Source organism: Solea solea, chromosome 13, assembly GCF_958295425.1.
Source record: "Solea solea chromosome 13, fSolSol10.1, whole genome shotgun sequence".
Classification (NCBI taxonomy): Eukaryota; Metazoa; Chordata; class Actinopteri; order Pleuronectiformes; family Soleidae; genus Solea; species Solea solea.
In genome coordinates this window covers 18,153,182-18,181,046 of record NC_081146.1, presented here as the reverse complement: position 1 = coordinate 18,181,046, position 27,865 = coordinate 18,153,182, and the positions used below count along the sequence as shown (strand labels likewise).

The following is a 27,865-nucleotide window of genomic DNA, read 5'->3' as shown; positions in this document are numbered from 1 at the left end:
CAATAGTATTTATTTTCAACCTTGTCCACTCAGATTTAAGTGTAAGGGGACAATAGTGACACTGATATGTGTGTGTGTGTGTGTGTGTGTGTCTGTGATCTGCTGTTTGATTTAGTGCACCCACCTTCACAAGGACCAGCCTCTTATCAGATCAAAGCTGCAGGCAGCAGCCTATGAAAGAAACCGTGCGCGCACACGAGCGTGTGTGTAGTGAAGGACAGAGGTGTAGGTGAGGCGGGGGGCTGTTTTTCTTCCTTTTAACCCGGGACAATGGGACTGCCGACGACAGAGCAAGCGAGAGCTCTTTGAACTAATGAAGAGGAAACCTTTTACTCTCCTCAATAAAGATGCCCAACTCTTCCCTGTGTTATGGATTTCCCTCTGTTTCAAAACCAAAACTAGATAGAATGCATTTTTTTATTTGCTCTGTGTTTTGCTTTTTAGCTTCACAATTCCCCTGCAAGTAAAAAAAAGAGAAAAATCTTAAGAAAAGGCTAAAGATTGGCACTGTGCAACATGAGACATGTGTTCTGTAAACTTACAGAAGTGAAGGGAATACGGATTTGATTTGTAGTTTCTCAAAAAAAAACAATAAGTAAAGGCAATAGAAATGTTATTTCAAAGTCATGTGTTGTGTTGTCAGGTTCACTGGGTGCAGAGGCAGCACAGTCATTACAGAGACAAGCGGAGTCGTGTGGCGGGACTGAACCACAGCAGCATCCACAGTAAGTTCTGACTAAAATCTCTTTCACAATACACGCTGAAACGTATTTTTCTGATGAAACACTTTTGGGGGCGCGAGGAAATGTCTTCAAATTTGTTCTAAATGTTCACTTAGACTCAAGGTCAACGTTGTTGTGAGATACAGCAAGAAATCAAACAAATCACGTTATTAGTAATGATAAAAAATAAGTCAACTGTTATCCTAATATTCTCTTCTCTGATGGTAAAAATCTGCTAATCTGACGGAGAAGTGAGAAAAAGTAAGCGAAAAGATTGAAAAGCGTGGAGGTGGTGGATATGCAGTTTATTCATATGAAGTGAGAGCGAGAGAGTGTGAGAGAGAATGCCTTTGCACTTCTTGACCCGCATGAACTTGTGAAGTCTAATGTTTCCTTCTCAGTGTTTCTGAACCGACGCTTGCCAATGTTGAATGTTGCGTGCCAGTTTTAAATATCTTAAAATTCATGCCAAACACTGTTTTTTGGCAGTGTGTGAAAGCCTCATTATAGCACAGTGAAAACTCTATTTAAGCCCAGGGTATGATTAGTAACATAAGCAGTGATGGGTGCTACTGTGTGGTTGAAATGGAACACAACATTCACACAGTTTGGTAACATCTTTCATTATTTACTCATTAACTGGGACTAGTAGTAAATATGACTAGTGCCCCATCCTATGCATTAACACTTAACACTAAATATCGGCTGTTTATCTTTGGATAGATCCATGTTCCCTATTTCCAGTCTTTATGCTAAGCTAAGCAAACCAAACAGTCTCTTGTCTGTAGCTTCATGTTGACTCTATAGACACGGCACTTCTGTATTGATCCTCTCATCTTAAATTAACCAAAATGTCAGATTATTTGTTTTAATTAGTGGCTAATTGGAGTGCCTTTGACATGTGTGTCAATGTGTCCGATACCCCAGTGAATCCAAATGGATACAGGAGACAACATCTAAACAGAAGTCAGAAGTCTGCTTTAATTTTTTATTTTTCAAGATTTCACAGATTTTCAATTGTTTAGAAAAAATATACAATATATGTATTTTTTTTCCCTCTTTCTGTTATTATTATATATTCTATAGAATACAGAAACGTAAGAGTATCTTTTTCTGACTGTACTTTTCTACCACCACGGCTGATTAAGTGATTTTGCATTATGCTGCTGCTCTCGAGGCTTAATTCAGATTGCGCTAATGTTATAAAGTCATGTTTGTCATTTTTGACCCATGAAATTGCATATAAGGAAGTCTGAAAATATCTTTTCTGTGAAGTTTATGACCTCAGTTGCAAGTTTCAGCTACTCAATTCATCATGGTGATCATGTTTTTTTTTTTTTAATTCATGGTCCCATTTAGAGTCAAAAAGATGATAAATCATGGTGTGTACTTGGGTGTGGACACGCTATGATTGACAGTATGGGCTGTCCAATAGGTGCCTGTTTTCAAATATCTGGTTTAAGTTGGCATTGGTCATTTCATGGTGAGTTTTCAAGAAAGTAATTCAGGTGATGTTATAGCATGTTGGATTGCTCTTTACAGACAATTTAATGGAAACTCTAAAGTTCAGCTATTGTTTACTCTTGTCGAGCCACCCGTCCATCCATCTTCTATCACTTTATCCTCCAAATGAGGGTCGCGGGGAGACACTGATGCCAATCCCAGCTGACATAGGGCGAAAGGCGGGGTACACCCTGGACAGATCGCCAGTCCATCACATGGACACATAGAGACAAACAACCATTCACTCTCACAGCGATGCTTAATTTAGAGTGTCCAATTTGTCTCATTCCCAAAACTGCATGTTTTTGGACTGTGGGAGGAAACAGGAGAACCCGCAGAAAACCCACACACACACGGGGAGAACATGCAAACTCCATGCAGAAAGGCCCTTGTTCCGACCGGGTCGTGAACCTGTGGGTCTTTATGCTGCAAAGGAAAGAGTATTTGAATGAGACATCCATGGGCTAATTATGGAATAAATGTTCAACACATGCTAAGACCTGGACCTAATTAAAGTGCAGAGGGCTAATGTATCTGTAATTACTTGATGCACAGAGAGTACTGAACCAAAGAATGTTGCATTTATTGAATAGAGGGGTTCAGGACCAATTCATGTATCATTACGCACCTAATTAATACCAAAGCTTATAATACGTCCACGCTTGTGGGTGTGTTTGTGCAACATTTTCTCGCAGTAAAGAAAGAAGATCGCCATCAACAATCGGTGTGCGAAATGTTTTTGATACATACTGCACACTATATTATAAAACTAACTGATTAATATTCATCATGCGCGAGAAAGAGCCTGATGAGCCGACCCTGATGAGCCGATAGCATATTCCCAGAAAGCTTGCCAAGCTGTGCCACGGCAATGATATGCTAATGATATGCTAATGACATGGTAATCTCCTAGCAGCATTCAATATGACTGGAGGAATAGACAAACTGGGAGGACTCTCGCCATTGGTTGGAGACCAGGGACTTCCTGAAGTCATAGTTCAAGACTAGAAAACACACACTCACACGTGCGTATGATGGATGTGTGTCTTTGCAGGTACCCAGAGGAGGAAGTACGCACCTGACGGGCACTCTAAGGACCAGTCCCTCACCTTCAATGACCCACTCTGGCCCATGCAGTGGGAGCTGGTGGGTGAAAGTGTGTGTTTGTGTTTTGTGTGTGTGTTCACTGGGCTTATCTGAGAGCCTCCTCTCTCTCTCTCTCTCTCTCTCTCTCTCTCTCTCTCTCTCTCTCTCTCTCTCTCTCTCTCTCTCTCTCTCTCTCTCTCTCTCTCTGTGTCATCTCAGCTCCCGTTCTCATGGTGAAGGATGTTTCCCTGACAGGCATAAGTCAGGCAGGCTTTCATGTGTGACTGGAGAGAGACACACAGAGGATAGAGAGAGGAAGGGGGATCGTGGAGAGATAGAGAGTAAGACGGAGGGAGAGAAAGCGAAAGGGGTTGGCCATGTTGAAGTGAGACAGATGTAAGGGATTGATGAGGACTGGAGCAAGTGTGACACAACTGTAGCAACAGGACGAGCTAATGCATTCAGCAGAGTCTTCTCTGTTTGACCAATATGTGTTTGTGACCCACAGAAGGAGACAATGTTATTGTCTGCGTATGAAAATAACATTCCATCCCTTTCATACAAAAGGCTTTTCTGGCTCATTTACAAAGAAATTTGATTCCATTAAATTATGTGTTTATCCAAGTTAATGTTTCAATGACCACTTTTTATTTTTGTAAAGTTCAGTGCCTCTCTGCACAAGTGCACTTAAATCTACCCCAACATTTATTCAGCTGTTATTAAAACTGTCTTGGAATAAAAGACATTTTGTCATTATGTCAAAGCATATAAAGGGCTACATGATTTAGATACAATTAAAACTAAATTAATTTAAAAGTTGTGACATAGTTCGTATTAGTTTGACTCTAGTTTGACTCACACTGTCTGTTTTCCATGACGTCATAGGATATCACATTGTCATATATTCATTTCCTGGAGACTTACTCTAACTTTAACCATAACTTCTACTGGCCTAACCTTAACCTCATCCCACATACAATATGTCTTCATCTTAAAATGTCATCATTTATGTTATGGGGACCAAAAAGGAGGACAAGTCCCCCCATAATGTGACTTTGTGAACAGATTCAGGTCCCCACAACATTAGTTGTACCTGGAACACACACAATAATATGTTCTTGGCAGGAGGGCAGGGCTCAGCCAGTCAGTGCTGCAGATGTTTTTGACTGACATGCGCGGGTGTAATCTGACAGAGCCAGGAGGAGGGAGGCGGGATCAGGGATTCACCACGGCAACTGGCAGCAGACTGACTGACACCTCAGCTCTCGGGGCAAGATGGAGCGGTGAGAGTTAGGATAGGGGGTGGAGGACGGCGGAGACTGAGACGGGTAGATGTCATATAAAATCTCTTTAAAATGTGATTTAAAAAAAAAATGTTTCTCATGATCAGATCAGGTGAATAGATATAATTATCAGTGACTTAACGACGAAGTGAGGCATTTAAAGCTGAGCACATCCCTCTGTCTGAGAATGTGTTTATGTGTGGCTCAGTGCCAGCTGAGATGAAGGCAGATTGTTGTGTTGTTGCTGTGTTTGCACGTGTGTCTTTTGCACAAAGAGAGTGTGAGTGTGTTTTGTTGTTTTTGTACTCACATGTACATGTACATGTGTTTGTGTGTGTGTGTGTGTTCAAGAGGAGTGGTTGTGTTCTAGTGCTGCAGAGAATGATAATAATTCAGTGCATGATTCTCTCTCTCTCTCTCTCATGTTCTTTTGGCTTGCACTTCTCAACCGTGTGTGTGTGTGTGGAGTGAGTCAGATGCCTCACTGTCCTAGTGTGTGGCTGTATTTCTGTACACATGTGTTTTAGAGAGAGAGAAAGCGAGGTAGAGAGAGTGGCAGAGGGGGAGAGAGAGAGAGAGAGAGAGGGGGAGAGGGGGCCTGCCTCCCCAGGGCCTGCCCTCATGCTCTGGTGGACGTTAGCTTGCTAGCTGCCTCCATTCATCTGCTTTATTCTCACACACTACAAAGCAGCACTGCTCCCCAGATGCTATCCTCCCAAACACACAACAAACATGCACACACACAGACACACACACACACACAGACACAGTATCTCCCTACTGAGGCATTTTCTGCCCATTGTGCTCCCTCTTTCTCTCTCTCCATCATGATAACAACAACAACAGAGTGAAAGTCTCTTGAAAGACTCATTTTGAATATGAGATTGGTTATTTGTGTGTGTGTGTGTGTGTGTGTGGGGGGGGGGGGGTCATTGGGTTTTGTGGCAGTTTTTATGTCCAGAAGTAAATCAAGCATTCACTGTCATCATCTCTGTGTGTGTGTGTGTGTGTGTGTTTTCAGTTTGCACAGGGTGAATACAGCTCCAGTGGGGTTGACCTGAATGTGATGCCAGTTTGGAGTAAAAACATCACAGGGAACGGGGTGGTGGTCAGCATCATTGATGATGGTGAGTTTTACCTTCAATGCAACACACACACACACACACACACTTTTACCATGGGTACATACATACATAAACTGTGTTGAGGCAGCAGCTTACTGTCAGACACCATCTGAGCCTGTTACAGGCTCATTAACATCCCTCGAGTCATGATAACCTGTTGAGACTGGATAAGAACATTGCCGCTGACCCTAATCATGTCCTGAACCATGAATACAAACTATTACCGTCTGGACACAATTCAATCATGCCTTTGTACACCAGTCAATCTTGAAACTAAATATGGAACTTTGAGGAGTCTTGAAACGTCATCTTCTGCTCATTTTGTGTGTGTGTTCGTGTCTGTGGTTCCTGGGCATTTGTAACGTTTAATGTCTGCATGTTTGTTTCTGTCCTGTATGATCTGACAAGAAAGTGTTATCGTATCATATTAAGAATGGGTTGTTGTCTCGGGGCTGAAGGAAGCTGCTGTCAGTGGAATCCTCCTCTTCCACCATTGTGGGTGGAGGTGAGTGAGTTCCTCGCACCTGACAGACTCTCGTTACCTGGCCACGACTTGCATTTTACTGTGATATTCAGCAAATCGTTCCACGGAGTTAGCACTAGTCTGTTGTATCATCCCGCTGGCTGAGCTGCCCAGTGATACAAGCGCAGCACGTTTGACATGTGTCAAACAGTGGCAAAAAAGTACAAGAAAAATAACAAACTTAAGTAGTACTCTAGACTTCTGTTTACTTTCAACGCATAACCTCCAACACTGGCTGTTCTGCAATGCTTTGCAGAAGGTAGCGGTGTACATCATTCAAAAGATATTTCATTGGAGGAGACTTGTCAAGTTTGGTGTGATGAAGCTGAACTCTGGCCCTCGGTAGAGAGGGTGAATGATTTATGTTTGCTCCCCACCTCCACCACCACCACCCTCCTCATCTTTGTTTCAGTCATGCGGGAATGAGAATTCATTTCTCTCTGATTGCTGGGATATCTGGCAACAAGGGAAATGAGAGAGCAGCATCTTATGGGCTCATTCATCAAGAACTAATTGAAGCCTCACTAGTCTCAAGTGCTGATAGAGCCAGAGTAGAGCAGGAGAGTGCTGTTTGTGTGCGTGTGTGTGTGTGTGTGTGTGTGTTTGAGTGTTCACAGGATACTTTTTGTCTTTAACATCTCAAACTTTGCAGCTGTGTGGAAGTGGACTCAGAGAAAATATCCTACAGGTGTCAGTGTTCTAAGAAGTGTGTGTGTGCACGTTTCCCTCTTGTATCATGCATGTCAATCTGCCTGCTGTGAGTCAGTTTGTACTTTACTGTCTGTATTTCATGAAAGATTCTGAGCTTCTGAGAAGGCCTTCACTCTGCTCTGTAGCCCTTTGCATAAAACACGTGTGTTTCTCTGTCTGTGTGTGTGTGTGTGTGTGTGTGCGTGTGTGTGTGTGTGTGTGTGTGTGCGTGCGTGTGTGTGTGTGGAGTGGTTGGTAACGGAATGAGCAAGCAACAGAGCAAGAGAGAGAAATTAAATAGAGGAGGGATATACAGGGAAATGTCAAGAGAAAGCATGAGCAAAAATAATTCAGAGAGGGGGGGTGTGAGTGTGTGTATGTGTGTGTTCCTGTATTTGTTAAGTCCTGAGGACATTTTCTGGCATAAACACTGACCTTGTCAGGACCTGAAGTTCTCACAGAGACCAAAACCTCGTCCAAATGAGGCAGAACCTCATTTCTGATGAACTGGCAAAGTTTAGGGCTAAGATCTGAATTGTGGTTGGGTTAAGATAAGGGTTAGGCCTTAATTGGTTATGGCCATGGTTAGGGATAGAGGGATGTGTTAAGGCTGTCCAACTGAATGCAAGTCAGTGCAGAGTCTAAGAAGAATAGCTCTACAAATGTGTGTGTGTGTGTATGAAATGGAGGGTATTAGACTTGCACCACTGAATCTTCTCTCCTCCGAGGCTATTGTACTTTGCTCCACCTCTCTGTATTGATTCCACCGGGCAAGTGCTCCCTCACTCTTTCTCTCTGTCGTTTTCTTTCATTTTCTTAGTCCTTTACCTTTATTTTATTTATACTCCTTTATTTTTACCACGAGGTGACTCTTTTCTTTGGCCACCCTCCTTTTTTCCTTCCTTCCTTCATTCCTCCTCCTCTTTTCCTCCATCACTCCCTCCCTCCCTTCCTTCCCTCCTCGCCCTCGGACAGTCTGCCTCTCACAGCTGAGAGATCATGTACACGTTCACCTTTAGCTACCTTTCAATCGATGCCTATTGATTTTAATATCACAATGAAATAAATTATTTTTCTTTGAGTGAAAGTGGGCCCCCCCTCCTCTCTCTCTCTCTCTCTCCCTCCCCCCTCCTCCATCCTACAGTTTAGTCCTTCTGTTTTTAGAGGTAATGCATCACCTGCGTCACCTGAGGCTCCTGCTCTACAAACATGCTTAGTCTTTTAAAGCTGTAGTGGTTAACTTTTAAATATAAAACATGTCTGCTACGTTCACACACAAGTTTGCACAATTGTCTCTGTGTGAGTCTCTCTTTGTCAGTATAACAGTGTTTTAATTCCATGTCTGGTGAGACTGAGGCGGAAGTACAACAACTACATAGTGTTATTAAAGCGAGACAGCGGCAGCATGCAGTTGGTCTATGGCTGAAAGTGGCAGAAGTCCACAGGGGGTGATAAAAGTCCCGCACTGGAGCTTTAATACATGTTACCTTTTACTTTTTTAATCAGTTCAATTTTTAACTGCAATTAACCAACAAGCAGCTGATCATTAAAACCCTACTTGACATTATGTTTTTTTTTTTTATTGTTGCACAAGTACATATATTTGATTTTATCTTTATTTTATTGCCGTGCTTCCTGAGCTCTACGATCCCCTTGTTTGTTTTTAAAACAAGTATGCGATCTCCTGTCTTCCTTATCGGTCAATTACTTTGTTTGTGTTTGAGAATTTGCTGGCTGCGTCTCAGTGGTTCTAAAATGTGAGCTCAAGTAACTCCTAAATTACAGACGCAAAGACTCTGTTGTCAACCACTTCAGCACTAGTGTCACGAGTCAAATATTTTTTATTTTTTTTTTATCAATTTTGCAATGAATGCCACTGTTTTATCTTGTTGTTTGAGCACTGCACGTGAGAGCACCTGTAGCTCCTTAAAAATAAAAAAACAAAAAATGTGTTTCAGTTTGTTTTCTGCCAAGAAAAAAAAGCAGACAAACAAAAAACAAAACAGTGTGCAATTATCAAAAATAATATAAAACCAATTGTATGTTTAGAATGAATTGGTTTTATTTCATCATTTTTCTTAAATTTCTTTCACCTATGACACGTCAAATTGAACGACTGACCGTGTCCCAAATCAATATTACAAACTTAATCTGCTCAGGAAATGACTGTGTGCAGCAACATCAGGTGTCACCGCAATTAACCCGAAATAACACAACACAACATTCTATTTAATCCCTTGCAGCCTTGAGCAGCTGCTTCATTTGCTTTGCGTACTGCACTGTGAGAGTGACCATATTTAGCGTTTTTCTTCACTACACACAGTATTTCAAACCTGCTTCCACTCAACAAGTATAGTTTGAGATTTGTGACATGGCACCTTGTTATTTGTGCAATCTAACCACATTCACTTCATTTTCAAACAAAAAATAAAGTCAGGAAAGGTTGTTAACTTGGTTCAAATACAATAACTCCGGCAGCCCTCGAGGCTCCAGCATCTTAATCCCACTGACTGTAGCATTGCTACTGCGGACAGTTCAGTGGATAAAGGTGTAAGCACAATATCATGTTTGCTCAATAATACCTTTCTTGTTCCTCTGGGCTGTTCCTGCACACACAGTACGCCTTACATGTGCCTCGGTGTATGTTTTGATCGATGAGGCACTTTAGCATTAATAAAATACATGTCACATGCTGTGCGAATCAACATAAACAGTGGTCAATAGGCTGTCATCCACCAAGTGTGTCCAGTCAGTGGGTGAAGAATATGGATTCATCAGAGAAATTGCATCCACCCCCACCCCCCCCCCCCCCCCTCTCCACCCACCGTGTCCCAGGACACCCCCACAGTGTCCCTGTCACCCGGCTATCAACACTGGCCCCCTGTCCTTGCTGGTCGGCACGGCCCAAAAACACTCGGATATTGATCAGCGTTTATGTTATTGTCATTTCATGTCATTGCTGCACAGAGACGCAGGACACGTATAAGACAGGAGAAGGGAGGTAGAGGCATAAATGGATGGGTTGAAGAAGGGAGAGAGGAGGAGGAGGAGGAGGAGGAGGAGGAGGAAGACAGGATTTACACAAAGAAGACCAATCAGTCTTTAAGATAATCCGGCGAGCTCGGGATCCTATAATGCAGGACAATTTATGCCCTTAAGAGCATGGAAATGGTCCTTTTTAAAAAGCTATCTCTCTGGGCTGTCTATACTGGATGTGGGGATAGTGTGGACGATATGGTATATATAACTATATACAGGTACACATCAATCTGTGTAAATTCCGCTCACTTTGTCGCGGCTGCAGACACTGCGCCACTTCTCCTTTTGTATGTCAGAAATTAGACACGGCGGTCGTTTGAAGACGGGGTGTTTTTATAGTCGCACTGTGAAAAGCAGTCCAACGGGGAGAGTAATGCCAGCCTATAGATGCAGAGCTGTGTTTATGTTGTCATGCTGGATGTATTTATCTGTTGATGTAGGAGGTGTGATAAAAGATTTTATGGCTGATTAGAAAAGCCTATGTCGCCGCTGTAAGACATAGAGCTGTCATTTTCTTCATGCTGTGCACTGGAGTTGGATTGAACGGACCAGAGTTCTGCAGTAAAACTGCAGCCCTGAGTGTAATTATATATTTCGTTTTTGTGATCATTTCTTTATTGGTTTATAAGCATAATTATATACTGTTACACATCAGCATTTGACCAATAAAGAGCAAAAATGACAAAGAAAAAGAGATTGAACCACTTGGACATTAAAAATGTTATATCCTCCAGTAACACAAGACTTAATGAGTAAACAACACTTTAAACAAAACAAAAAAAAGTATTTTCATGCAGAAAATCAAGGTCCATGAAGGCGCTATATATGGTTTCTTGCCCATGTGTGGTTATAAAAAAAAAAATCCATTCAGAAAAACACAAATAAGTGAAAGAAACATTATTTTAGAACGGTTTAGAACAGTATTTCCCAATCCTGCTCCTTGGAGACCCCTGTCCTACATGTACTAGATGTTTCCCTGCTCACACACACCTGATTGATTTCATCAACTTTTCATTGTTCATTTCTGAGATATTACTGTAGCTGCAGTAGAGACTGGTAAAAAAAAAAACTGGTTTCGGATCTCTGCAGAAGTTAGCAAATATATTTATTTGCCCGGGTTAAAAGGCAAAAAAACAGGAAAACAAACCAAACATTAAGATTCAAATAAAGTAATGCCCCAACCTCCCACCACAAGTCGAGAAGCCATTTTTGTGTGTGGACAGACTGTGGAGATTTCTACCTGCCATGCACTTTGCTGCCATGAGGCTGAGAGCTAGTCAGAGACCTTTATGTTGGAAAGAGGATTTTAAGTTGGAACTGTCATTGAGTAACAGGTTTTGTGGTGATTATGGAATTGTTTCTGACAGTATGTTTGATAGAATATCTGCAGCCCTGTTCCAGCACTCCAGCTCACCCTTGGGCATCCCCACATTTTTGTATGTGTGTGTGGGATCACGGCCGGGTTTGGTATAAGGTTTGTCTGCAGTGGTTCCTTGGAGTTCTGTGGAGGATCATACACAGGAACATGTTCTTTTGTCTAAAACAGAGAAGTGCAAGAGAAGCTGTTCACATTAGAGAGCTTAGTGTCATACATGTACTGAATAATTTAGCGTGACCCATAAAGACGTTATACAAATTGCGATTTTGCGACTTTAATAAAAAAAGAAAAAAAAGAACGGTTCCTCACCCCCCTGTGAGGGAAAACAAATCAGGTCATAATTTCTCCCATCACTATACATCTGGAAAACACGCTGCTGTCTGCTGTCGAATGTATAAATGATGACACGTTTTGTGAAGCAACAACACTGATGAAGGCTTCATATTCTCTGCTGCTGAATCTTCTTGTTGTGAGCGTCAACTCGACAAAACCTACGGCCATTGTTTTAAAACGGCATTACAACACAGTGCTTTGAGCAAAGGATCGGAAATGGACGCAATTTTACATTGGTGTTGTTTTCCACTGCTGGATCAATCTCGTCCTGAATCACGGAACAAAGGGCTGAGCTGAATTGAGACTTTTGACATTGAAGTTTTACAAATTTTAAGAGTAGTGCAATGTTTTCAGTGTTTACTTGAGTGAAAGGGTTTCAGTCGTCTCCGTGGAAACCACTGCCGTTAAGCTTATGTTGTATCGTATCGATCGATATACAGAGATTGGGAGCACAAGAAAGGGAGGTAGTCGGTGCATCCAATGAACCAAACAAGAAAGCAACAAGGAGAATATGTTTTGGAACAAAATAATATGATGAGGAGACGCTTCTCTGCCAAGATCTGCTCAATCCTATACAGTATTTCTTACATTAGAACTCATAAATATCTGATATTTGTGTCAGAGGCTTGTCATGACTACCAATCTACCAGTTACACAAGAAAATATGACTAAAACACCCTTATTTTTGTACGGAATGTGTAATTTACCTGATGTGTCATAAGTGGCGAGTATGATTAGGATTCAGTGGGAGGATTAGTTTTTACAAGATTGACTTTACATTGATGTTGCACAATATAGACATTTATTGAGATTAATGTTAATGGCTTGATGACAGGACAGGATCTTTTTCAGTGTTGTATTTTGCTGCCTTTTTGCAGATTGAATGGGGGGGCGGTCGGTGTGTTATTGTAGTGTATTTTATCACGATTGGCTATTATCAGGCTGCGGCTTTGAACACAGAGCAAGAGACAGGGTGGGTAACGTGGTGTAATAAGATAAATCTCATCTTAACTATGTGTGTCTCAGTATGTTTACATCAGTGTCCATAAATACTAGTGTTTGCATGCTTACGGCATGTGCGCATCCATGCATTATGGGAGACTCCTGGCTTAAGTCCAAAGACTGTCAGGAGCCTTTGTGTGTGTGTGTGTGGGTGTGGGTGTGTGGCTGTTAGAAATGACACTGGCCAGCGATGGAAAAGTGTGTCTGACAGGGGGAGCGACAAAGTCAGCGTTTTTCTCTCTCTCTCTCTCCTCCCTCGTTGCCCCCCACTGTTCAATCCATCCAGCTGCTGTCACCACAGGGGAGCAGACAATCTATCAAGGCATCGGGATGCATTCTCCTCACCTGCGCCGCGCCTTTAATGAACAGCCAACATGATCCCGGCTGACAAGCAGGAAATGGATGTAATAAAGATTGTTTCTGCATGCTCTTTGCATCCCTGATAAATCACCTCGCTGTGCAACAGATACGGGAGCCACATGGAAATTTGATTTCACACGGCAAGGGGGAGGAAGAAGAGAGCAGTGGGGGGAAAAGAGAGCTGCCAGTGGCAGGGTCACTCTATTTTATTCCCCTTTTTTTTCCTCTTGCGGAGCATTGGAGCAAGGTGTGTGGGGGCTGAATGGAGGGTCTATTGTTTTTTTTTCTTCTTCTCCTTCAGTGCCTGGGCTCTCACTTATCCTGCCAACGTTCTGTAAATCCAGGAACATGCCTCTGTGCCTGTAAGTCCATAAACAATAACAGCCTAAGTGTGCAGACATTCACATAGGTGTCAGTCATCACACTTTGAAGTAACATCGGCGTTAGTGTTAATACACAGGTGGAGAGAAAACAGAATACACAGGTGGAGATGATGATTTTAAATTTAAAAAAAAGAAGCAAATTAAAGCACCAATTCAACTAGTTAGAATTTGTTTCTGATCATAGTGTCAATCTACCACTCAACATTCTGAGCATTTAACATGCTCTTACTTACAGCATTTCATCTGTCGCCAATGATCGAATTAGATAATCTGATTATATGGTCAAGTGTGTCAGGTGATAAATGACTCCATATCTGGCTCGCGTCACAGAGTAAATGATACTCAAAGAGACAGAGGTTGAAGTCACGTGTTACTGGTTGTAGTATATACTCAGCGTTAATGTCATGTATGAAAAGGGAAGTTCCATTATTTCGATCTAATTAACTTTGATTACCTGCTAGATTATCAGGGGTCTGGATTGATTAAATAAGGAGTGATGTTATGTTTTCAGGCAGAAATGAAAACATTTTCACATTAATTCATACTTTTGTATTGTGTATGCACCTTCATTTGTTAGTCTTTCTTTGCATTTAATTGTTACTGTAATATAACCACAAAAATGATGAGGCATATAAAATGTTATATTGATGGCTCCCGGATCATATCGAAACAAGGCGTGTTGTGGCAGATTTTGTCACTTTGGCAAATATCATATTATTGTTGTGGCAAAGGGTGTTTGTGTAAACTTGTTTGGATATTGGGAAACTAATGCTCTCCTCCTTATAAAAATAGCAGTTCTGTGATGATTTGTAAAGATAAACTGAGCGTTCCCAAAATAAGTGGAAATCTAGATCGTTTGGAAAAAAAAGGAGAAACTCATTTATTTACAAAAAAACCCCAAACATAATCAAGCCAAAGGAAAAAAACAACTAAGGGGGCAGACGTTGGCCAGCTTGCAGGCAGAGCTCTGGGTCCAGGGAACTGAAAAAGATTAGGAAAAGTATCAAAGGAACCCAAGGAACCCAAAACTAGAGGGGAAGAGTCTTGCAGAATCACAGAAATAGGGTCGTTACCACACAGAGTAGACATGGTGCACTGGCGACTGTGGGTCCAAAACCTGAGTCCAAACAGCAAGGAAACGAGTAGATGAGCTGCAGGTGAGTGGCTCAGAAGCTCCACCCGTCAGCCAGCCAGCCTCCTGAAACATAAAGTAGAAAATAAAAGACAGAACATGACAAGTTGTTCTTACACCTTTTGCTGTGTCTTAAAATTCCTAAAACTGACTTTCAAAAAAAAAGAAAAAAAGACCAGTGTTTTCAGCATACCAGGGGTACCAGACCTATAACAAACCTATAAACAGCAAGGACTCCAAATTTTCCAAAAAAAAAAAACATATTATGAACAACCTGAATGTCTTGACAAAAACAATTTCAACAGTATTCAACGGTTTGTGCAACTTTACAACTTACAGATCACAGTGGATCTACAAAAGTCACAAAACATTTTGTCACAGGTATCTGGAACTGGAAACGTTTCACAAATTCAACCCGAGGGCTGGATTGGACCTTCTGGTGGGCCAGTTCTGGCCCTTCGGCCGTATGTTTGACAGCCCTGCCATAATATACAGTATGACCCACGGCTCTCCCTCCCCATTACCTTTTCCTATAACACATTGTGAAAACATGACGTCACATTCAGTCAATTTACGAGCGTGCACGCTCACAACAGTTCAAAACACGACATAACATTGCACAAGCAATCACATGGCCCACTGTCCAGGAAAAGGCTTTCACATTGGAGAGTACGGGGAGGGTGAGGGAACTGAGGGAGGTGAAGAAAAGAGAATAATGATTAGAGCTGGAGAGAAATAATAGTGGGGAAGCGGGAGAAATGCATGGGGAATGGAATATAGGAGAATAAAGGGAGAGTGAGATTGAGATAGGGAGAGAACCGGAGAGGGAAGAGTGAGATACGGAGGGGAGGGGAGGGGGGGGGGATGCAGATATGGAGGTGGGTGGGTAATTTATGATTTAATCTAATGCAGTCTGGACCTGCTGTAAGTCACACAGACCTCAGCTGGGAAAGCGAGGGAGGGAGAGATGGAGAAATCGAGAGAGACATTAACCTTTCCTTGAAGTGAGCGTGGAGCTGTTTTATCTGACCACCATCGACTCCTGTAAACCTTTTCTCCTCTCCACCTCTGCTTCCCGCTCCCCAGACTTTACCAACGGCTTTTCGAAAAAGAAAAAAAAAAAGGCTGCGTCTGCCAAACGTGTTATGTAATCACAACCAGCCTCTGCTTCCACTCACTTTTGCTGAGTCTGAATAAGGATCTCAAAATAAAATTGTCGACCTTGTTAATTTGCGTCACTGATTCATACAAAATCGTGGAGCGACTGAAGCCCAGGTGTTTCTCGCGTTGCTCTAAACACCTGATGCTAGATGTGTCATCCTCACACATCTGCCTCCACTCATGTTAGTGTTTAGATCAGGAGAAGACCAGGGTTGCAAAAAGAAACTCAGAGGGAACTCAAAACTTCATCAACAGAAGACGGCCTGAGGGAAAAGCTGTCAGAAAACCACCCACACTGCTTGACTGACATGTTATCGCTGCAAAGTGCAAAATAAATGCACCAAAAGATGGAGACGGAGTCGATAACAACATGAACAATTCAAAGTTTACCAAATTTAACAGCAGCCGATCATGCATGTGTTTCACACACTCGCCCTGTGCCTCAGTGTGAGGTAACAAACCGTCAGTCTGCAACATAAGCTGCCCCAGGAATCAGCTGTTGCCACCGGCATCGCCACCAGCATTTTATGCTGTTTTGCTCATCTTGAAAAATAAAACAGGACGTTGATTTAAACTTTTCTGAGACCACCGCTGTGTCTCATGGAAATCTAACACTTTGGAACCCGCAAATAAGCGTACGCTCCTGCAAAGTTCAGAAAAAATATGTATATGTATATGTATTATTATCACAAATAATCAGCATTATTTTATTAATAGCCAGCCGTTGCCACCAGCATTGCTGCTGGCATTTTAGATGCTTTCTTATAAAAAGCAAAAAATAAAAAATAAAATAAAAGTCTCAGTTGAAGTGCACACATGCATATCTTGCAACATGAGAAACTCCAATCTTAATGTTTCAACAAGTACAAAAGTATTACACAAATAAAACACTGTAGTATGTTATATAGTCAAATGATGGACTGTAGTAACTAAGAAAAATATGCATATATCTGTAAATGCTGTTTTCCCAGTCACCAAAACAATGAAAACATTACTTATATGTATATTTAATAAGAAATATTAACATTAAATAAAAAAAAATGTACAATTGCACAATAAATGACCATTTACATTGTAATAATAGGACAGCCATATAAAACTTAAATCCTGCTTACTTAAATTTCACCTCATCTCAGTAGTAAACAGTATGTTGCCTCCTTTAAGTTTAATTTAAGAGGAGACAAACACCACTGCAGGAGCATTTAATATTCAAAACCTCTAGATGACAAATCTGCAAGACATGATTTTTAACCACGACACAGCTTTTATGAAGTGATTACTCTTAAAACAACTTTTAAATAAAGTTTTAACTACTTAGGTTTCCCAGACTCAAGTGCGTAATGTAGATGTGACGTTTAGACGAGAGAGAGAGAGCGAGAGTATGAACTAGACAAGACAATATTCTGCTGCATCAATTCCAATCCTTTTATGATAAATAAATAAATAAATAAATAAACCTGTCTTAATTGAGTTAAGTTAAAAAAAATAAAGGTTTGGCATAAGAGTGGAGACTCAAATAGAGGATGTTAAACCCATGTGGTTTCTGTTACAATAGGTTGGACTCTTGACTATAACTTCACATACATGTGAGAGGTGTGAGGACAAAGAAGTTATTTGCAGAGAATAGCAACAGTCAAAAAGTCTTCTTTCCTTCGTGTTTTTTAGCTGAATAATATAAGTGAAATGACCTGAAAGTATCTAAGTGGCAACCACGATAAGAGCTGGTCAAATTCTCCAAATGCAATGGAAGTATGGTTCAATGGTTCTATTCTTATCTCCTTCAACAGAGGCTGCAACATTTAAAGAAATGCATCCACATAAAGCTAGAAAGGGAAGAATAATTTTTGATTTTGTGACAGTTTAAGGAAGACCGTTTGAACGTTTGCATAAATGTACACACTCAATAGTTTTATCAGGAATAGGGCTGTGCAATGAATCAAAACGTGTGTTTCAATTATCATTATGGTCCCAAAAGACAAAACAGGGACTTTTATTCTGAAAATAATGCTTTTAATGTTGAATTAATGGCATTTAATGGTGTCTGACTTCCTGTCCCACTCACCATACGGTGAGGTTTATTCCAAAAATTTGAAATTTCCTGCAAATTAAAAAAAAAAATCCATTTGTTTCAAGTTCAAGTCAGTGAGTAATAGTTTTTTTTTTTTTACCCAAATAGTATAAATATTTTAAATTTGTCATTCATGAATCTAATGTCACCAAACAAAATGGTTTTATTGTCAACATCTAATTTGATGTAACCTTCTCTGTTGGTTCAACGTTTTAAGGAGGTGTTTTTCTGCTTTGGACAGAATGACCATCGAGGTCTTTTATTTAACAATTTGATGACATACAACAGGAACCTTGGGCCAGTTTAGCACCACCCTTATTTCTGATGGCACAGAAACGGGTAAATTTTTTTTTTCCGATCTCGAAATTGCATTTTTACACGATCTCCGTGCAGACACGTTGTCAGAAAAGCCTGCCGTTGTCAGTCGCAGGATTCCCAGTGAGAAACACTTGTCAATCCAGTCGCTTCCTGCTGCGATTCCATGTACTCACCATGGTAACAAAAACAGGGAGCTCGTCTCTGCTCTCCAAAACACAGTGAATCAGTGGAGTTTGCAAATGCTATGGTAATGGGCTGCACCAGCGCCTACTATTGGAGTGCAACTCTTGTGTCTGCATCAATAATCTCTCTCTAGAGAACCATTTGCCTGGATAAATATTGGTTTTGCGTTGGCCCCTGTAATGGCACCCTGTGCAGGCGGCGGGGCCTATAAGTGACGTTGTCTGTCACGCCGTTGGCAGGCTGGCGTGGGAGTCATTGGCACATTGTGGGGTCTCTCCAACGCTCATTTGAATTTGCTCGTCCCCAATCATGCCACTACACTCTGCGACTGCACACTTCCACACTCCACTCACACACTACTCCCACTACCTGTTTGGGCGCCGGCGCGCTCATTTGCATGAAATAAGATGGAAATGGAGCCCTTATTTATGCCAACAGAAATGGAGTGTGTTATTAAGGGCACTATTGTGCAAAAGAGACGGTGGCGGTAAGAATACATTACAGAGGCTATTTCTGGAGTGGCTCGAGTCACACAGAGGGTAATGCTTTACAGGTCCCTGATGACTTCTACAGTCTGGGCGCCAACACTCTGTATGTGTGTGTTTGCCGACAGTTGTACTGTACGTGTCTGTGTGCATTTATCTACAGTGTGTGTGTGTGTGCAGTAAATATGGTTTCCTGGAGATGATCATTTGTATATTGCCTGGTTGATGGATGGGTTTCCTGTGATTGACAGGTCTCCATTCATACGGACTTCATTGTAAGAATGTTTGTGTTGTGTAGACCGTGGCAGGAGGGAGGGAGGGAGGGAGGGAGGTAGAGCTCAATTTCTGTAAGTCGGGCACGTGTTATGCAGAGTTCACTGGGTCATTTTTGTTTCCATAACACAGTAAAATAAGAAGAATACAGTCTTGATGGAAGTTGTTGCCCACTATTCTGTTCCGCCTATTTGTACCCTGAGATACAGGCGATATGAGAGATATGAAAGTTGAAAATGGTCCAACGAAAAAAAGTTGTAGGCCTGCGATGGAAGCATTGTCACATTTTTGGTTTTTACATTTGTTCCAGTTTTTGCTCTTAGTTTCATAACAGTTATTAACGGAGCATTGACAGTTGAACTTTTGCTAAATGATCTTTTTAAATATCTTCAGCTATATGTGGCAAATGTGTTTAAGAATAACATACCAATGAAATAAATGAGTTACAGGAAAAATAAGTATTTTAACTTTTGAACATACTTTGTTTGAAAATATTTTTTTACTCACGGCAACTACAGTGGCGCCTGCTCTTGAGCAAGGCAAGGCTGTTTTATTTACAGGACAATTTTCATACAAACACACACAGGCAGATTAAAGGTGCAGTACGCAAATATGTATATATATATATATATATGTACATATATATATATATTTACATATATACATATATGTATATATATATAAGCATATATAATGCAATTGACAGTTGATACATTGTATATATTTTATACAGTATATAAATTAAATTAACACACTTTAAGAAATGTAAAAAAATAGCTTAGATAAAAAACACTATCAAGTAAAAAAAGGTTTTAGTTATTAGTAGTTTTGAGAAAACACCGTCATTTCCATGTCACATTTAGTAACCCCTGTGGACAGCGAGTCCTTCCTCTAATCTGACCTGACCCCACTGACCTCTGTCAACTCTCCTAAACCTGAACCTGCTTCATTAACCATTGATTGGCCCCTGGGTGACCCATGACCTTTAACCTTATCAGATCTTGTGTTCACATGCTGCGTCTGTGGAGTGAAAGCATGCTGGGTACATAATATGTGCAGCCTGAAATACACAAAGGAGTGTAATTGACCCTTTGCCAAGACTGCATGTGAAACTCAGACTTAACAATCACAGCCCAGCATAGAACAGGCTCCTACAGAGGTCTGACACTTGCATGGTGATGAGCTTGTTTTTTGCTCATCAGGTCATTGTAAGTTGTAAAAATGCTGGCTGTGGATAAAGCTCCGTGGAAAATCTCATACTCGTACTTAAATTCCACAAAAATCAGCAAGCATAGCTTTGTCTGCTGTCAGTTGATTGGCTCAGAAACATGTGGTGCTAACTGCAGTGATGTCATCACTGCACACTGTAGGCTACTGATGTAACCATAGTTATATCTACCAGTAATACTGTTCTACTGTAGTGTATAGAAAATGAAAACAAAGAAAACAAATAATACAAAAAAAATCTTAATCTAATGTCACTATACCAGTGTGTGAAGTGTATGTGAGGAAGAGGAGGATGATGACGGAGCAGATTATTTTATTGGGAATAAATCTGCCCTCTATAAAAAGTCTGTAGCTGACTTTGCTCAGCCCACTGTATTTTAACGTTGGCGATAATGCTGTTACTTTGAGAGCTCAATATTTTCTCAGATGGTACTCGGTATAAAAAGTTTGAGAACCACTGATTTAGATCATTCACAGGAACAGTGTTGCTCCCTCATGTCGGTGTCCTCTGTTTCAGTCACCAGGTGTTGTGGTGATTCTCTTTCACGCTGTGGTCTGTAGGCTTTAACTTTAATCTTTATTTTTTTCATCAGTTTGGCATCCTGAATATTGCTTTCAAATGCACGTTGCAGACCCTTCTGTCTTCTTCTGAGATCACTTTCTCATTTATCCCAATATTTGACAAGATTTCTCAAGGAATTGTTAGTTAGCAACTGTGGGAGCGCCATGTTGGCTCTATAGACTGTATGTATATATAAGACATGGACGTATTCTTCTGGTTTCCTCTCTGAAGTAATGGATCCTTTGCAGTATGCTGTTGATTAGGAAAACGCAGTAAACACCTGCTTGCAGGGGATGCCTCTGAACTTCTGTTTGCAAAATTGTGAATTTTGAATCTGAACTCAGATACTTAGCAATATGGGGCCAGGATTGGCCAAGGTTCAATTCTGTAAATCTGATGATTTAAAAAGCAAATTCAGATTTGTTTCCCCCCCTCGTCTGTATTCTGCAAAGCATTGACTGCTGTGTGAATTTAAAGTCTTTTTTTAGCTGCTCATGCTGACTATTTGGGATGGAGTGTCGTAAAATTGAGACCTGTTTTTGACAGTGCTGCCTTGTGTTTATTCTGTTGCCGTAATAGACTTTATTATTACTGAGTGAGTGGCAGTGTGGGAGCTCGTCTCATCCGTCCTCCTAAAGGGTGGCCAATTTGAAAACTGGATGTTAAAACAAGGCAAGGCAAAAAAAAAATGCCCATTAACTGGAAAATTTCCTTCCCAGGGCTAAATTGGTGTAAATAGTATTGTTCCCCTCTCTGTCAAAGATATATGGAATGCCGTTTCGCTGATGGCTTCAGTAAATGCTCCAGCCAGGCAGGCATATAGATATAACAGATTTGCTCCAACACTGCATCAAACCACTGGGCTGTGTAACTGTCCCTACACAGCATTTGTCATGTGTAGTGTTGGGGGGGTGGGGGGGGTTTGCATGAGGTATGTGTGTGTATTCACAAGCATTTAGGAGAGGCAAACAAAGTGAGTTAGGGAAGGAGAGAGAGAACAACAAAAGAACTGAGAGAAAGGGAGGGAAGATGGAGAGTGGCGAGGGCTGTTGTTTGGGGGGAAAAATACACATCAAATAAGCTAATGTCAAGGCCAGCGTTGGTCCCATAACTTCTCCACTCAACGAGAGGTCCAGCTGGGGTCAAGCTCTATTGATTTCTTTCTAGGCTTTGTGGCAGTATTTCTTTCTACTAATAGCAAGTCGCAGGGCCTTCGCCAGCACTGGATATATCTCTCTGTGATGTAGGAGAGAGCTATTTCTGGACCAGTGTCCCGCTCGTGTCAGCGTAAAGGACAGTAAATGTTATGATAGAAGAAGCGGTTTCATATGCACAGTATAGTTGACAACAGATACAAGTTTTACTGCGTGATGTCGTTTGTCCTCTGTATACTTGTGACATGCATGTGGCGCCGCATGTGTTTCCACTGTATGTTTGTACAGGTATTAAGCTCATCATTTTTGCATGGGCACTGCAGCCGTGTATACAGTATGTATATGTGTGTGTGTGAGAGTGCACACACACTTGTATATCTGTGTGTTGCTGTGTCCACTGGCGTGTAGTGATGGATCGCAGCAGTTCCCTGTTTACCTAGCCTCATGATTTCCTGTGCGTGCGTGTAACAAGTGGAGTTTGGCAGGATTAATGAGCACACAGCTTGCTGAATGGGTGTTTGGCTCCGCAAAGCACTCCATCATAGCCTGATGCCGCTACCATATCACACACACGCACACACACACACACACACACACACACATACACACACTTATACATATACGCATACACACCACATGCACTCTGCAACTCACCACTTACCCTTGCTCTTAATTACACATGCTTAGCCAAGTCCCATTAAGCAAGCCCCCACCCTTCATGCTAAACAATGTTAAAGCATCCACATATTTTTCACTGAGTGCAGTGTTTAGATACAGTGGAGTTGCCATACTGTAGTGTGTAGGAGGGAAATTGTTGTAATATGTTTGCTCCACATGGGAATAGAGGGGGAATAGAGTGATGCTTTTCAGAAAGTTTTGATTCAGCACCAAAAATTGATCATTATTGAGTTTTAATGTTAGGATTTGAGTTTAACTATCCTTAGTCTGTAGTGGGACAAACCTCTTGGCGAAAAGTGTCTTTTTACAGTGTCTGTTCTAAGAGAAGTAAAGATGAAAACCGTATGACATCAATTCTATTATGACTTAAAGTCTAAGTTTGATCAGTTTAGCCCTTTAACACCAAGCGTATCGTTGACGACAGGTTTGAACAAGGGCACTTTGCATTACTGTAGTTTTGTGGGTTTTTGTGCTATGAGAAAAAATGGTGAGAAGATGCACGTCAAAGCCAACATGGGGCGGCGGAAGAATACCTGTACATAGTTTCCATTTTTTGGCCTGTTCTTGCACATCGAGAGACAAAGAATCATTGAGGGACTCAAAAATTGCTATTGTAAATATGTTTTAAATTTCAAATTTAACACAGTGTTTTTTCTAAATAAACCTTTTTGTTTTTCTTCATTTTAAATTGTTAAAACATTATTTTAACATGCAGTAAATTGTAAATAACTGCCAGATATTGGAAGTTATTCTGGAAAAATGCGCAAAAGCATTTACTCACACAACATTTTCTGGTCCTTATTATGGTTAAAATAAGAAAAGTCCAGGCAGATATTTTGAAGGTTAGGTGTTAAAGGCTTAAGGCCGTACACTAATCGGGAGGTTGGTGGTTTGTTTCCTGGTTCCTTCTCTAAAAGGACCATCTGAAACCCAAAATTGCCCCCGATGGCAGTGTGTGATTGCAGTGTTGGGTGAAGCATTGCAATAAAACTGCTGTGTCAATATCTGGGCAGATGTCAACTGTATTGTAAAGCATTTTGAGTGGTCTCTAAGACTATAAATGCAGTGCTTAAGGAAACACATTTCAGTCTGGTTTTCTGGACTTCAGAATCTAAAAACCAAAACATGGGTTTTGATTTTCATTTTTTGATTTTTCAAGTCAATTGCCATTAAAACTAATAGGTGGCCAAATTGCATAACATAACCTCTCAGTCAAACTCCCAGCTCGACAGCTTTGCATGTCATTCCTCTCTGTCGCTTTCCTTCTTTCTAAATAAATGTAAAAAATAATAATAATGATGTGCAGATCCAGAACATTATTGTGATAAAACTGGTACTTAACTGGGATGCTGAATCAAAGATTATGGTGTTCAAAGTCACATTGAAAACAAAGGCTGTGTGGGTGGTTTGATACATGCCACACACACACACACACACACACAATCACATCTGTGTGTGTGTGGACTAATACTAAAAACGTAGGACTAATCAGAAGAGAGTTAATAGCACATCAGTGGACAGTCATATTTTCTTATAATTAGTTATGATCTCCATGAATTGTGAACTTTTTATATATATTCTCTGTGTTGCACCTTTAAAGATCCCTCATAACATCAGTGCATCCCATCAGTCTTCTCAAGGTGATTCACTTTAAGTGTTGGTGGGTCCAAGCGTTTCAAAGCCTGCAGCTGACACATAATAACATGAGAGCAATGACGTAAATGCAAGAGGAAGTACTTGAAAACAAGTTTGTGTGTGTGTGATTGTTTGTGTTTATACATATACACACTTTGCAAAAGGGACTCTGTGTGTGTTTGCGTGTGTGGGGAAGGGGCAGCGAGGGGGGATGGTAGAAAAGGAGGACAGGAGGGTAGAGCAGAAATCAAATCACTTAATTGCAGCATTTTTCATCTCCATCTTTTGTTTTATGGCGGCTTAGGGCCGGCGTGCAACTCTGGCTGTGATTCATGAACGTCATGGAGGCCCATGAGCAGCGCCATCCCTCATCGGCACCCAGCCGCCCGCATACCCAAAGCACCCACACAATTACCATGATGAATATTACTTGTTTTTTGTTGTGTGTTTTTTTTTTTCTTCAATTTTTCTCTTTCACTATAGGCCTTCTTCCAGTTTTAGTTGAAATAGGGTGTCGCTCGGTGCAGCCGCTCAGCTGTCAGAAATAAACAATTTACCATTTCGTGTTCATTCCTCCTCCTTTTGCATCCTCCTCTTATGAGTGCTGTGCCCACTCAGACTGGGAGAGAGCAGATGCAGACAGATAGGCATGCAAGGAGAGAGGGAGGAAGGGAGGAAGGGAGAAAGGGAGGGGGGGGGTGGGCGGGAGATCCAGATAAGGAGGAGATAAATATAGGGAGAGGAACGAGAGATGTGTTCATAGATGCTGTGAGGAGATTTAGGTAGTGGAGGATATAAGAATAGAAAGAGGGAGTGGAGATGTTGTGAAAACGGAAGGGACAGAAAGGTACAGGAAGTAGGTAAGAGATGCTGAGAGATATCACACATCAGAGGGAGAGAGAGAGAGGGAGAGACATAAGATGAGAACGATGTGGATAAGAAGATGGACGGTGTAGGACTGTTAGTGTGAGAGAAGGAAAGCAGCGCCGGAAGGAAAGATAAGAGAAAATTAGAGCGGAGATAGAAGAGCGAATGTAAAGTGAAAGTAATACACAGAAGTTTATTAGGGTCATGTTGAGCATGTGACATATCAATGCTGATGTTTTGGCGCTGATTCTAGTATTTGATAGTTTTAAAAAGAATCTGTATATACAGTATATGTATGTTTAACATTTCTTATAATTTGTATAAGAAAACCCAGAATTCTTTAAGAGTTGAGAAGTCAAAAAACTAACCACAACAATATGACGATAATCTGAAGAACAGCAGAGATAAAACTAAATATGTTTAATTAAAATAGTAAAGTTTGACTCACTTTTAAAATTAAGGAGCACCAGTTGTATTATAAACAATCTAGTATGTTTTTTATTCATTTGAAGTTCATGACATTTCTGTGATTAGCCACATTAAGCTGATATTATATCCACTGCAGGTAAATGTGCAAGTAGTACACAGTCCAAATCTTTTCACTATAAATCATACATTTTATTTTATATTTATTCAAATAAGGTGTTGAACCTTTGGCAACTTTGTTAAAAAAAATGCACGTACAAAGACACATATCTTTGTTGTAGGACACTGACGGTGAAACAGCAGTGATTGGTTCTTTATTTACCCAAGTACTTTTACTGCTACACCACATCCAAAAGTCTGTATTAAAAAAAAAATGTTATATACTACAAAACCTGCTACAAGCAGGATTAATCATTTATAACATGGTCTGTGTTAATAAAATAATACATTTTGTTTATAAATATTGTTTTTGTGTAATTTAGTACCGGACCTTGTAGATAAAGCTCCCGTCCCCTCACTTGATTGACAGCCTTAGTTACAATAACACTCAGCAGTGAGTGCAGCACATGACCTTTAAATGTTGGATAAATTAAGCAGTTTGTGCTAAAAGGGACTAAGAGTGTGTGACGCATCTTTTATTTTATTTTTGCCTTTTCACACACACATTGGCAGTTTCTCTTATCAGCTTCTGTTCCGATACATCACCTGTCTGCGTTTGTCAATTAAACATTGTGAACTGTTTTTGATTTGTGTCACTGGGACTTCACTCAAAAACAAATGATTTACTTTTGTCAAATCTGACGGCTGTGTTCATTTGTGCAGTTGGTACTACTGCATTTTATTTACTTTATAGATACATTTATAATTTCAGTCAACCCAGCAGCCGCTGCTGTCCAGGCGATACTGTTGATGTTCAGATTACCAGGCTGAAGTCAATCATTTACAGTTTTTCCGGTGATGTGACTCTGGTATGTTTGGACACAGAAATGTAATTGTCAGTTAAGACTCGTGTCACTTCAGTATGTGTTCCTGATATGGGGCCAAGCTGCATGAGTGAGAATGCTGTGTGAGTTTTTGGGTGTACACATGCCCTGAGTGTTGACATCATTGGCCTGTGCAGCGGTGGAGGAGAGTGCCATCCTCTGGAGCTAAATCTCACTCACAAATGTGCTGCAATAGCCTTAATTCCTGACCTATCTCCTGCTTCAGTGCCAGGTCGTCTTACGTATATGACATATTATGACAATAGGTATCAATGTGTTCCTTAGACCGTACGTATAAAAAGTGGAATTAGCGTCTCAAAGTGAGAATAAATTGAATATCCACCAGTGGGTGGTTGCAAAAATTAAGTCAGTTTGAATGGAAAATCTATTATCTCAATTCTGACGGGGGAACTGTGGCACATGTGCAGGCCCAAGCTTGAGTCAGACTCTGGTTTAACTCAAGTTATACATGCAGTAGACATGGAGGAGTACCGTCCATCCATCGTCTACCACTTTATCCTCCACATGAGAGTTGCTGGGGGCCCTGGTGTCAATCCCAGGGTTAGGGAAAAGGCGGGGTCACACCCTAGATGGAGACAAACAACCAATTTGCCTAATCTGCATGTTTTTGGACTGTGGGAGAACCTGGAGGAGAAACTCCATGGAGAACGGCTGCAGTAGTACGTCAACTCCCATTTTCAATAAACAAACTCAAGTGTGGTTTTAGTTGGACTAGCACAATAATTATTATTTTTGTTTTGTAATGTCATGTAATTGCACTCATTGACAGCTGGTGTCTGGTGCCTGGTTGCCGGTGACGTTTGTGAACTTATCGGAAGTTGTGAAGCTTTACAACCGGTTACCGTTGTGTAAGGACAGTCACTTTCACATGAAACTCACACATATGACTCTTCTGAGGTCAAATCTGATCTGTAATGAATCAGAATTCATGCTGGAAATGAGGCGGGTATAATTGGAACGTAGCATAATTCACCAAATAACACGTATGAACTGCCATGCACACAAGCCTATGCACACAGAGAGAGAGGTTGCCGCCCCATCGTGTTTTCTTGGGGAGTTTTGGTGCCGCACACACACACACTGCGATAAACACAGACCAACACACAAGGGGAAAAAAAAGGACGACAAAACAAAAGCCAAGTCTCAGACGTCATGTCGTTGCGTCACTGTGTTTGTTTACGTGTTTGTTAGTAACCCTCACAGCGGTGGACAGAAGTGGGTGGAAGAAAGAGCTGCAAGGGACAATGCATGTGTTGTGGGCATTTT

At 41.0% G+C, this 27,865-nt stretch overlaps 1 protein-coding gene across 1 annotated transcript in view; it reads left to right on the top strand.

The window, feature by feature from the left end:
* LOC131471314 (endoprotease bli-like) overlaps positions 1-27,865 on the top strand; it is a 146,857-nt gene that overhangs the window by 26,445 nt on the left and 92,547 nt on the right. Inside the window, exons 4-6 of the mRNA XM_058647813.1 lie at positions 644-725; positions 3,280-3,371; positions 5,616-5,721. Coding sequence (XP_058503796.1) covers positions 644-725; positions 3,280-3,371; positions 5,616-5,721 — 280 coding nt within the window. The remainder of the gene's footprint in view (positions 1-643; positions 726-3,279; positions 3,372-5,615; positions 5,722-27,865) is intronic.